Source organism: Oreochromis niloticus, linkage group LG10 (assembly GCF_001858045.2).
Source record: "Oreochromis niloticus isolate F11D_XX linkage group LG10, O_niloticus_UMD_NMBU, whole genome shotgun sequence".
In the NCBI taxonomy this organism is placed as follows: Eukaryota; Metazoa; Chordata; class Actinopteri; order Cichliformes; family Cichlidae; genus Oreochromis; species Oreochromis niloticus.
In genome coordinates this window covers 23280130-23292611 of record NC_031975.2, presented here as the reverse complement: position 1 = coordinate 23292611, position 12482 = coordinate 23280130, and the positions used below count along the sequence as shown (strand labels likewise).

General features: G+C 38.0%; 2 protein-coding genes and 1 long non-coding RNA gene across 3 annotated transcripts; 1 reads left to right on the top strand and 2 right to left on the bottom strand.

The window, feature by feature from the left end:
- Positions 1 to 119: 119 nt before the first annotated feature.
- Positions 120 to 5693, bottom strand: LOC100689775 (tripartite motif-containing protein 16). Its single transcript, XM_019364171.2, has one exon. The coding sequence runs from the start codon at positions 3083 to 3085 to the stop codon at positions 1400 to 1402; it is 1686 nt and encodes a 561-aa protein (XP_019219716.1). The 5' UTR covers positions 3086 to 5693; the 3' UTR covers positions 120 to 1399.
- On the bottom strand, positions 120 to 8784 carry LOC102082505 (E3 ubiquitin/ISG15 ligase TRIM25-like). The gene is made up of 2 exons (XM_019364172.2): positions 6614 to 8784; positions 120 to 1396 (listed from the first exon to the last, which is right to left on the bottom strand). The coding sequence occupies exon 1, from the start codon at positions 8288 to 8290 to the stop codon at positions 6620 to 6622; it is 1671 nt and encodes a 556-aa protein (XP_019219717.1). The 5' UTR covers positions 8291 to 8784; the 3' UTR covers positions 120 to 1396; positions 6614 to 6619.
- A 172-nt stretch (positions 8785 to 8956) lies between these two features.
- Positions 8957 to 10709, top strand: LOC112848016 (uncharacterized). Its single transcript, XR_003221887.1, has 3 exons — positions 8957 to 9694; positions 10162 to 10230; positions 10428 to 10709. It is a non-coding gene; the product is annotated as an uncharacterized LOC112848016 (long non-coding RNA).
- The last annotated feature ends 1773 nt before the right edge of the window (positions 10710 to 12482 follow it).

Below are 12482 nucleotides of genomic sequence, written 5' to 3'. Positions count from 1 at the left end.
TGCAGTCCAGCCCTGGTTATTAGTATCTAGGTTTCATTCTCAGGGTTTCCAGTCCTAAGGTTTATTTCCTGTGTCGTCCCCCCGGTGCTTTGTTCGTGTCCATGAGTTTGTTTTATGAATTTCCTGTTTTACTTTGAAGGTCTGTGTCTGTTATCACTGTGTTCAGCTTGTATCCTCCCATCGTCTTGTGAATTAGGATCATCTGTGCTTCCCTGCTGTGTGTCATTGCCTGATTACAGTGTGTGTGTGTGTGTATATATAGTGGGTGTCGGTGTGTACTCTTTGTCCGCTCGTCTGCGTTTCATGGTGTTTTGTTCTTTGGTCTGTGTCTCTCTGCCCTTCACCCCGGTTCGTTATGATTTCAGGTTTGCTCTTTAGTTTTCCCAGTTTAGGTTTCTTCAGTAGCTTCTCAAGCCTCATTGCCTGTTTTTGTCACTCTGCCACTTTGTAAATAAACATTCACTCATATCATCAGTCTTTTGCCTGCATTTTGGCACCTTTTCCTCCAACACCACACGGCTCGCCCCGGCAGCCGTGACAGTTTTTAGGGTTTTACTTTTTTAATTTCATCATTAATGCTCTACTTTAAATGTCTCTTAACAAAAGTTTCCATTCATCATGTTAGTGATATTTTATTTCTTGAAACAAGAAAGTTTAGTGTACATTGCTCACTTTATTTCACAAACAGCAGTAAATTAAAAAAAAAAAAAAAAGGTTCATGAAAATGTAACTGAAATTAAGTTGGTGGATTGTAAAATGTTTAAGTATAGAAATAAAAACAAAATTGAAAAAGCAACAATTATAATGACAGTGCCAAAAAATGTATTCTGTTCATCTGGAAGTTTCCAGTGGGAGAAACATTACATCACTCATCCAAGTGACTTCTTCAGTCTCAGCTGACTGCAGTTTCCCCCGACCTTATAAACAGTACATTTGCACAATAACTGAAACTAGCCCACTGAATGAATAATAGTATGTGAGGTCAGTTTCTTCAACAATATGCAAATTGTCATGAGCGTTGATCAGTAACCATTGATGAATGGCCAAGTGACCAAACTTTTCTCCCACTGGAAACGTTATGTCCAGATGAACAGAATCAGTTTTTTGGGATTTCCTTTCCTGGATGATTGAGCATGCATTAAGATATAATAACTGATTCCAACATATATTTGGATTTTTTTTTTTTTTTTTTTGCTAATGTTACAACAAAACAGTGGTTAAATATAAACTATATAAGAAATGAATATTGTTTTTGCCAAATAAACCGTTTTACCCAAATAGCTATTGAAAACAAGACAATCAAAGAAATTAAAGAATATACTTATATCCATAAAGATTCATCTTTAACAGGTGCAGGATAGATAAACACATCTCAACAAGTAGCACATGGCATCAAATTTCACTGTTTTATGTTTATTCTCTTCTTGAGCTCACACACCTCAGCAGTGTGTCCAGCACTTTGTGGAAGCCACAGTCCAACATAGAGAGGCTGAGTGAACCTGGTCTGGACTCTGTGGAGGAGATTCATGGTCTCAGTGATGCTGTAGAAAGAAAGAGTTCCTGCCCCGTGATCCAAATATACTCCTATTCTGGAGGACTGAGGGCCTGGGATGGGAGTGGGAATGTTGTTGTGTGTGAATTCATAACCGCTGACTGAAACTGTTAACGCCCAGGATTTGTCATTTAGTCCAAATCCACATTCCTCCTTGGTCCCTCTATGGCCGATATCCTTGTATGCAACAGCTACTCCAACCATCCCGTTGCATTTCACCTCCCAGTAACAGCGTCCAGTCAGACCCTCTCTGCTCAGGACCTGCCACCATTCAAGGAATTTGTCTGGGTGACTTGGATATGACTGGTTTCTGCTCATCAGTGTTACTTTTCTGTTGCTGTCACTCAGTGACAACAGTGTGTGTGCTGTATTTGGATCGAGAGTGATCTGACAAGAATATTTCAAAAAGTCGTCTCTGGTTTTGGGTTCTCCTTGAGGCAGTAAAATATCTGCTTTGGTTGTTCCAACTGAGATTTTGGGCCATTCCTCACTGAGAAGAGCCTTCACTTTATCTCTGGCCCGTGACACAGCTGCAGTCACATCATCAAAGTACTGCAGAGTAAGATTGTTGTAAGTGGGTACGTTTGTAGATTCACTCAGATGTGACAGTGAGGAGTAGTTTTTCAGAAAATGGAGGTGATCCTCAGTCAGTGAGAGCTGCTGCAGTTCAGTGTCTCTCCTCCTCAGATCTCTGATCTCCTGCTCTATTTTCTCCTGAAGCTCTTTGACTCTGTTCTGTTCAGATTTTTGCTTGGATCTGATCTTCTGCTTCACCTCAGAGCTTTTTTTCTCAATGAGACTGATCAAGTCTTTGAACATCTTCTCAGATTGCCTCAAAGCTTTATCAGCAGAAAGATTGATAGCCTCCACTCTTTCATGAAGCATCTTCACATCTTTCTCTCTGTTCTGAACTCTTTGAAGAAATTTTTGCCGATTTCGTCCAAGCCCTTTCTGCCTCCCAGCTCTTTCTGCTGCAGCTGACACTGTGACATGGTCTTTGTGTTCATCCATTAAGCAGAGATAACAGATACACTGCTGATCAGTGCGGCAGAAGATCTTCATCACCTCATCATGGCGAGGGCAGATGTTCTCCTGAAGCTTTGAAGTGGCTTTGATGAGTTTGTGTTTCTTTATTGGAGCTACGCTGTAGTGAGGCTGAAGGTGATGCTCACAGTAAGAAGCCATACACACCAGGCAGGACTTGGAGGCTTTCCGCTTCCTCCCAGAACAGAAATCACAGGCCACATCTCCAGGTCCAGCGTAGGCATGATCAGATGAAGCTGTCGGACGTTCCTCTTTCTTTAGATCTTCCACTAACTCAGCAAGCATGCCGTTTTTCACCAGGACAGGCCTTGGTGTGAAAATCTGCCTGCACTGAGGGCAGCTGTGTACTTCCTTCTCATCCCAGCATTTTCTGATACAGTCCATGCAGTAGTTGTGCCCACAGGGAATAGTGACTGGATCCTTTAGAAGCTGCAGACAGATGGAACAGCTCAGTTTGTCTTGATCCAGCTGAATCCCTTGCTGCGCCATGTCTCCTCACCACGACTGTAAATGTCTAAAAGATTTCCTTTCTGTTACCGGATGCAAATATGCACTGAAATTCAAACCCATTATCCTTTTGAGGGAGATCTGTGACATTTCACTTTCAGTTACCAGATAAAAGCTGCTTTCGTTTCTTCGATGTAGAAACTGACATGAGCGTAGGGTGTGACTAATGTTTGAGGTGAGCAGTCTATAAACTGAGTGGGGCTTAGACACGTGTGCTTTATTCCAGGAAAGGGAGTAGACAGATTGTTCTTGTAATTTGATACAGTACTGTTCTGACCATTTCAGCAGTGCATTTGTTAGTGGGTATTGTGTATATTTTCTATCTAATAAGTATAAGGGCTGTGAGTTTTCTTCTAGTTAATGTGAGTTATGTGTTTTGATTTAAACAGGAAACCACTCAACTGTAACTGTTAATGGACTCATTCAGAGGATAATTTTCACTGTAAAGTTTTGTTTTTTAAGAATTCAATTTGTTCAGAATAACAAAGAATAGTAAAGGACCTTTAAATACATTTTGTGCTTTGTCCTGAGCTCATTTTGCCAGACACCACAAATGAATAATGGCAGTCAATTAGTTTTTAGTAGTTAGTAGTTTTTACAGTAGGTTTTAATAAAGATCATGTAGTAGCTGTGCCCACAGGGAATAGTGACTGGATCCTTTAGAAGTTCCTGACAGATGGAACAGCTCAGTTTCTCTCGATGCAGCTCAATTACTTGCCGTTTCATTTCTCCTCATTCAAATGACGTCTTACTTTCTGTTTCCAGTTAAAACCTGTTTTTGTCTCCTTAATGCAGAGACACTGATCTAAAGCATATGAAAATGTTCTGTTTTGGATCTTATTACATGACCTGCAGATCAGTAATATCTGAGATGAACAGTCTATAAACAGGGAGGGGCTTAACAAGGTGTGCTTCATTCCAGGAAAGGGAGTATTCAGATTGATGTGAAACTGAAAGTGTTTCAGATGAAAACAGAATTGTAATTGTATGTTTACATTGGAAACTGTTACTCAACAATTTACTATGAATAAGATTAGTAATACTAAATATTAGTAACATTCTCCTGAAGCTCTGACTCTGTTCTGTTCAGCTTTTTGTTTGGATCTGATCTTCTGCTTCAGCTCAGAGCTTTTTTTCCCTCAATAAGACTGATCAAGTCTTTGAACATCTTCACACTTTGCCTCAAAGCTTTACTGGAAGAAAGACTGATAGCCTCAACTTCCTCTTGAAGCACCTTCACATCTTTCTCTCTGTTCGGGATTCTCTGTTGGACATTTTGTCGATTCAATTCAAGCTCTTTCTGTTTCTCAGCTCTTTCTACTGCAGCTGACACTGTGACATGGTCTTTGTGTTCATCCATTAAGCAGAGATAACAGACACACTGTTGAAGGTGAAGGTATTTAAGGCTGCCAGTTGTCATTAGATGGGGAGTGAATTGTTTGTAAGGAGAGCTGTATGACAAATAAATACTACTTGTCCCCCTGCACTTGCCTTGCTCCATCTCACTGTGATTCCAGCTGCTAAGGGCCGCCCTGTTACAGAGAGAAAGAACAGTGGTGCTAGAGAGCAGTAGCATTGAAAAAAATCTGCTGACGTGTTTATTTCATTTTCTATGTTTGACACATAAAACACAAAAAAAGGAAGAAAAAGGAAAAGTTAAAGAAACTAAATCTTTTTGTTCATTATTTGATCTGAAGCGTATGGAAATTTCCTGTTTTGCAACTTATCATATGAATGTGATAAGAGAGGGTATGCCTAATGCCCGGGGTAAAGAGTCTGTAAACAGAGGGAGGCTTAGACAGGTGGTGTGCTTAATTCCAGGAAAGGGAGTATTCAGAGTGCTGTGAAACTGAAAGTTACTTTTATAAGATATCTTTTTTTTTTCTTTTACAAAAGTAACAAATAAAAAGACCTAACATTGGGGTTTTCACCCATGTAAGACATACTGCTGTGCAGTCCTTCAAGATCCCGACTGCACGTTGCTGGAATTTATATAACGCCAAATCACAACTTTTGCCTCATGGCGCTTTATATTTTAAGGCAATACCCTACTATAATAATGAGAAAACAGAGAAAACCCCAACAACAGAAGACCACCTATGAGTAAGCGCTTTGGCGACAGTGGGAAGGAAAAAAATCCTTTTAACAGGAAGAAACCTCCAGCAGAAGGGCTTGTGTACACAAGAAGCCTGAAGAAATTCAACTTTTTTTTCCAACCACTTTGATGGAGAGCTTTAAGGTTTCATTTGGCTTCATCTGGGCATCGCTCCATGAGTCGACCTGCTTGGCAGGTGCTGCAGTTTCACACTCTTTGCCTGCCTGCAGGGAGCTACTGAAAATAGATACAACAACATGAAAGTATGACTGAGTCCTGCCTTTTATCAAGTTCAGAGTGCCAATGATGTAATGCTGTGGTGAATATGTTCTTGGCACACTTTGGGCCAAGTAATACCAACTGAGCATTATTTAAACCCCTCAACCTACCTAAGTAGGCAACTCGCCATATTGTCAATATGGAGCAAAATGGAGCAGAATTCTTAACTAATATATCAGTTTTCCATCTGATACATCAAACAGACATATTGCTAGTAATGGATCGAAATGATCATCAGTTCCAAAAATCTGTTAAATCTGTAAAATCCTCGATCAATCCAAAGCCACTATAGCAAAATTTACATGAATTACTACATTTTAAAATAATGATAATAATAATACATTGAAATATCTAATTTTTAATTTCCACTTTGCTAGTTTACTTCCTGCTTTAAATTTTGCCTTATGGTGAACACATATTATTTATAAAAAATTCCATTCATCACGTTCGTTATATCGTCTTGATGCATTCTATATCATCCAGGAAAGTAAATCTCCAAAAGTTGATTCTGTTCATCTGGATGTAGCATTTTGTGGGAGAAACGTTTTGTCACTCATCCAAGTGACTTCTTCAGTCTCCAGACTGAAGAAGTCACTGAGACTACGTCCAGATGAACAGAATAAAATTTTGGAGATTTGTTAGTGATATTTTATTTCTTGAAACAGGAAACTTTAGTGTACATTGCTCACTTTATTTCACAAACACCAGTAAATAAAAAAAAAGTTAATGAAAACATAACTGAAATTAAACATTTTACAATAATTTTCCACCAACTTAAGTATAGAAATAAAAAGTACATTAAAAATGCAAACACCATAATAACCCTGAATCCAACATATCTGATACATAATTACTTTTTCTGTATTTTTAAATACACTGAAGTTATTTTCATATGAATTTATATTTGTGTGAGTTTTTTCTCCTAATGTTACAACAAAACAGTGGTTAAATATAAACTATATAAGAAATTAATATTGTTTTGCCAAATAAACCGTTTTACCTGAATAGCTGGTGAAAACATGAAAATCAAAAGAAATTAAAGAATATACTTATATCCATAAAGATTCATCTTTAACAGGTGCAGGATAGATAAACATATCTCCAAAAGTAGCACACGGCAAAAGGCAGAGCATCAAATTTCACTATTTTATGTTTATTCTCTTCTTGAGCTCACACACCTCAGCAGTGTGTCCAGCACTTTGTGGAAGCCACAGTCCAACATAGAGAGACTGAGTGAACCTGGTCTGGACTCTGTGGAGGAGATTCATGGTCTCAGTGATGCTGTAGAAAGAAAGAGTTCCTGCCCTGTGATCCAAATATACTCCTATTCTGGAGGACAGAGGGCCTGGGATGGGAGTGGGAATGTTGTTGTGTTTGAATTCATAACTCCTGTCTGAAACTGTTAATGCCCAGGATTTGTCATTTAATCCAAATCCACATTCCTCTCTGGTCCCTCTACGGTCGATATCCTTGTATGCAACAGCTACTCCAACCATCCCGTTGCACTTCACCTCCCAGTAACAACGTCCAGTCAGACCCTCTCTGCTCAGGACCTGCCGGCAATCAAGGAATTTGTCTGGATGACTCAGATATGACTGGTTTCTACTCATCAGTGTTACTTTTCTGTTGCTGTCACTCAGTGACAACAGTGTGTGTGCTGTATTTGGATCGAGAGTGATCTGACAAGAATATTTCAAAAATTCGTCTCTGGTTTTGGGTTCTCCTTGAGGCAGTAAAATATCTGCTTTGGTCATTCCAACTGAGATTTTTGGCCATTCATCACTGAGAAGAGCCTTCACTTTATCTCTGGTCCGTGACACAGATGCAGTCACATCCTCAAAGTACTGCAGAGTAACATTGTTGTAGGTGGGTACGTTTGTAGATGCACTCAGATGTGACAGTGAGGAGTAGCTGTTCAGAAAATGGAGGTGATCCTCAGTCAGTGAGAGCTGCTGCAGTTCAGTGTCTCTCCTCCTAAGATCTCTGATCTCCTGCTCTATTTTCTCCTGAAGCTCTTTGACTCTGTTCTGTTCCGCTTTTTGTTTGGATCTGATCTTCTGCTTCCCTTCAGAGCTTTTTTTCTCAATGAGACTGATCAAGTCTTTGAAAGCCTTATCACATTCTCTGAAAGCTTTATCAGCAGAAAGATTGATAGCCTCCACTTTCCGATGAAGCATCTTCACATCTTTCTCTCTTTCCTGAACTCTTTGAAGAAATTTTTGCCGATTTCGTCCAAGCTCTTTCTGCCTCTCAGCTCTTTCTGCTGCAGCTGACACTGTGTCATGGTCTTTGTGTTCATCCATTAAGCAGAGATAACAGATACACTGCTGATCAGTGCGGCAGAAGATCTTCATCACCTCATCATGGCGAGGACAGATGTTCTCCTGAAGCTTTGAAGTGGCTTTGATGAGCTTGTGTTTCTTTGGTGGAGATACGCTGTAGTGAGGCTGGAGGTGATGCTCACAATTAGAGGCCATACACACCAGGCAGGACTTGGAGCCTTTTTGCTTCCTCTCAGAACAGAACACATCTCCAGGTCCACAGGCATAATCAGATGAAGCTGTCGGATGTTCTGCTTTCTTTAGGTCCTCCACTAACTCAGCTAACATGGTGTTCTTCACCAGGACAGGCCGTGGTGTGAAAATCTGCCTGCACTGAGGGCAGCTGTGTGTTTCCTTCTCATCCCAGTAGTTTTTGATACAGTCCATGCAGTAGCTGTGCCCACAGGGAATAGTGACTGGATCCTTTAGAAGTTGCAGACAGATGGAACAGCTCAGTTTTTCTTGATCCAGCTGAATCGTCTGCTGTGCCATGTCTCCTCAATGTAAATAACGTCTCCCTTTCAGTTACCAGATAAAAGCTGCTCTTGTCTCTTTTGTATAGAGACACTGATCTGAAGCGTATGGAAGTTTCCTGTTTTGCATCTTATCATATGACTGTGGTAGGAGAGGGTGTGCCTAACGCCTGAGGTAAAGAGTCTGTAAACAGAGGGAGGCTTAGACAGGTTTGCTTTATTCCAGGAAAGAGAGCTGTCAGAGTGCTGTGAAACTGAAATTCTCATGTATTTGATTAAGATATACCAGCAATATTTGCAGGCTGGTTGGTAGGGTTGAAGGCCATTGGTTTTTCTTACTATTTATGGTATTTGCAATGTATATTATGGGGTTATTTTGTGTTTTATTGTTCTATGACTGAAAATGATTTTTTTTTAAAAAGTCTTTCTTTTGCATTTTGATATAGGACTGTTTGGACCATTTCAGTTGTGCATTTGTGAGTTTGCAATCAAATGTACCAGAAATTAGTATTGGGCATATTTTCTATCTCTTAATGTGACTTTTGTATTCTGATTTAAACAAGAAAACAAGCCACTACAGCTGTTGATGGACTCATATGAAGGATAATTTTCACTCTAAGGTTTTAATTGTTTTTTTAAGAATTCAATTTGTTCAGAGTAATTATAAAGAATAATAAAGGACCTTTAAATATATTTGTGCTTTGTCTTGAGCTCATTTTGCCACACACACCACATATGAATAATGGCAGTCACTTAGTTTTTACAGTAGTTTTGAATACAGCTCATGCAGCAGATGTGCCCACAGGGAATAGTGACTGGCTCCTTTACAAGTTGCAAACAGATGAAACAGCTCAGTTTTTCTTGATGCAGCTGAATTACTTGCTGTTTCATTTCTCCTCATTCAACTGATGTCTCACTTTTCGTTTCCAGATAAAAGCTGTTTTCGTCTCTTAATGCCGAGACACTGAACTGAAGCGTATGGAAATTTTCTGTTTTGCATCTTATCACATGACTCTGTAAAAGAAGAGGGTACGCGTAATGTTTGAGGTAAACAGTCTGTAAACAGGGAGGAGCAGCTTGGTGTGAAACTGAAAGTGTTTCGGATGAAAACAGAATTGTAATTGAATGTTCACACTGGAAACTGTTACTGTCTTCCCTCTGTTGCCAAGTCCTTATTCATAGTGAGTGAAGCAAATACAAATAAAACTAATTTCTCTGAGATTCTCTGAGATTCAGTTACAGTTCACACCACAGTTATCTGTACATGCAGTACTATACTGTAAATTTAGATCTCTGCATTTAGCATCCGACTAGAAGAGTCACAGTTACTGCCTTTTTTTTTTTGTTACAAATACCTGTACTATTACTAACACATTTACTGTTTTACTTTTAGCCTGTGGATACAAATGCAGATGTCCTTAATGTAAGTTGTGTATTTATATTACATCATATTATTTTTATTATTATTTATTTATTTATTTTTATATTCAAATATCTCAAGCTTCTTAGTTAAATAAGCTTGATTACTGGTAGATAAAGAATAGTTCACCTATAATTGATATTCCCGATTAATTTCTCACCTCTGATTGAATGCCTTTGTTTGTTGGCCTTTTTTGACCATAACAAGACATTTTTGCAGGATATATATGGTGAATTTATATGCATAGATACAGTCGTAGTGCTTGACACATGCACAGAGCAGTAGATGGACTAGAAGGGAAATAATTACAATCATGATGTTGATTGCTGACGTCAGTATATATATTTTAGAGGAATGTTTTGTTTTTCAGCCCAAATGAACTATATTGCTTCAGAAGAGATTTATTACCCTACCGGACTCTTATATATTGTTCTGTTTTTTGTTTGTTTGTTTGTTTTTGTTATTTTCAGGTTCAATGGTGCGCGTTCTTCTAATGGCCGCATTCCCACTGGAGGTTTTGATCCACAGCAATTTAAAAGGTAAACAGCTTTGAAAGTCAGTTCAAATGATTAGCTAATAGTATTTTAAAAAGCCTACTTCTCTGTCACCAGTTTCTTTACCAAAAAGTACCCATAAAAGTATCTCTCAATAACATATCAAATGTTTAGTTGAACAAATATCAGATTTTTGGAAATCTAAAACTAGTCAGACACTCAAATGTTCATGCTTTTTATAGGAGGACAGAGCAAAACGGACATCGGAGCAGAGCGAAGAACTGACCTTGATAAGGACACTATGACAGCCATATATAGTAAGTGAAGACTTTCTGTGTATCTAAAATTGCATACAGCACAAGTAACTACTTTGCAACCATTAAAAAAATTGCACAAATAGGTGATGATGCATTGTAGTGGTTGGTCTCAGACAAAGAAGGTCAGATTTATGAATTCTGGAGGGTAAGGAGAGATGACCAAAAGGGGTGTTAGTATTACTGTAATGTGAACTGGATAGACTTTCCATCAAGGGAAAAAACAAGAGGTAAAATTATATGTAAATTATATCTGTATTAATATCTTTATCTATATAAACAGAAATATCAGTTTGCTAAATGAAGCCAGCTAACATAAATCATATTTTTTATTTTAACTCTGATAAAAGTAATAGAACTTTTGTTTGTTACAGTGGCAGTAAGGAAGAGGTTTCCCAATGTGTCCAGAGGGGCTTTGGGGATTGCAGTGAATTCGAAGCTGAGGGAACTGAGACTGCTGGAAAAGGAAAAAAAAAATACATTTTAAGTATGTTGATTTATGTTCATACAGACACACACAAACAGATAGATAGATAGATAGATAGATAGATAGATAGATAGATAGATAGATAGATAGATAGATAGATAGATAGATATAAATGTGTGTGTGTCTTTCTTTTAGAATATTTAAGTATGTAATGAGAATAAAATTATAAAATGTATGTTCCTTGCTTGATTGATATGCTATATGTATGTTTTAGACATCAAATAAAGATTTTTTTTCAGCTGTTACATGTGTTTTCTTAGAAATATATGAAGGGTTAAATATATATATTTTTGAATGATTTTAAATTGTGTTTTGAAATATGTTTTGAAATATATTTCAAAATATACAAAAAATGGCCAAAAAATATATGAGCTAAAATACATTTCAAAATATATAAATATATTTTAAAATATATCAGCCTTATCCTGACCCTGACTATAACAATAAACCTCATTGGATGTTACGGGGTCTCTGAGCACCGTAACGCTAACCACCAGTAATCACACTGACTGACAGTGTGATTACTTTGTCTGCTGATCAGTGGCGTGTCCAGAAAATTTTTGTTGGGGGGGCCAGGTAGGGGCACAGATTTGGAGATGGGTGGCAGATGTAATTGGCAGATAATGTTAAAAAAAAATTCTACCAACAGTTAACCATCATTCAATAACCCTATAAACCTAATAACTGAATTTGCTTTTGACTCTTATTAGAATGAGGTTTTAACCACTACGGTGCAAAGTTTTTAGATACTGCGTTGATGAAGTACAAGAGATACAATCAGTGCTTTGTCAGTGTTTACGCAGCATTGAAGGACAGCAATATTTGCATAGTATTTTTACTAACATATAATGCACATATGTTTTGGGCAAAAACATTTTTGAATATTAAAATACAAACATTTTTAACATACAATTGGCAAATTAGCCAATGCAAAACTTTATCTGCCAATTAAAAAAAGAAGATAATCTTCTTACAAACTGGTGTTTGATTTTGAAACAGGAAAAAAGTGGGGAAACAAATGAAAAGACTAACATTTGAATGAAACCTGAAAGCAAGTAAATACTTTCTATGCTGCCTTATGGTAAACTTTGGTAATACTGATGTATAAAGAACAACACTGGCTGATGATGAAATACAGTCAGCTGGCATGGTGACACTGCCAGTATTAACCTGCAGGGCTGGACTGGGACAAAAAATTGGGCATTTTGACTAGAGACCGGCCCACCAGGTATTAAAGCCATAAAGCCTTTGAATGAAAACGAACGCTGTTGTGACAGTGATGTACACTGTCTTGTTGGTATATGTATGATTTCTATCAATTTTACGTCAGATAAAAACTTTGTTCGGAAGATTCAGATAATTATTTAATAAAAGCGAGATATTTTAAATGAGAATAAGAAAGAAAAGTATTTCTTTGTGCCCCCCTTTCCCTGTTAATGCCCTACTTGGCCCCCTGGCATAACTTTGCTAGACCCGCCCCTGCACAGTTACCAGCT

Bases quoted from the DNA above. Each gene is read 5' to 3' on its own strand.
- LOC100689775 (XM_019364171.2), bottom strand. From the start codon at position 3,085: ATGGCGCAGCAAGGGATTCAGCTGGATCAAGACAAACTGAGCTGTTCC.
- LOC102082505 (XM_019364172.2), bottom strand. From the start codon at position 8,290: ATGGCACAGCAGACGATTCAGCTGGATCAAGAAAAACTGAGCTGTTCC.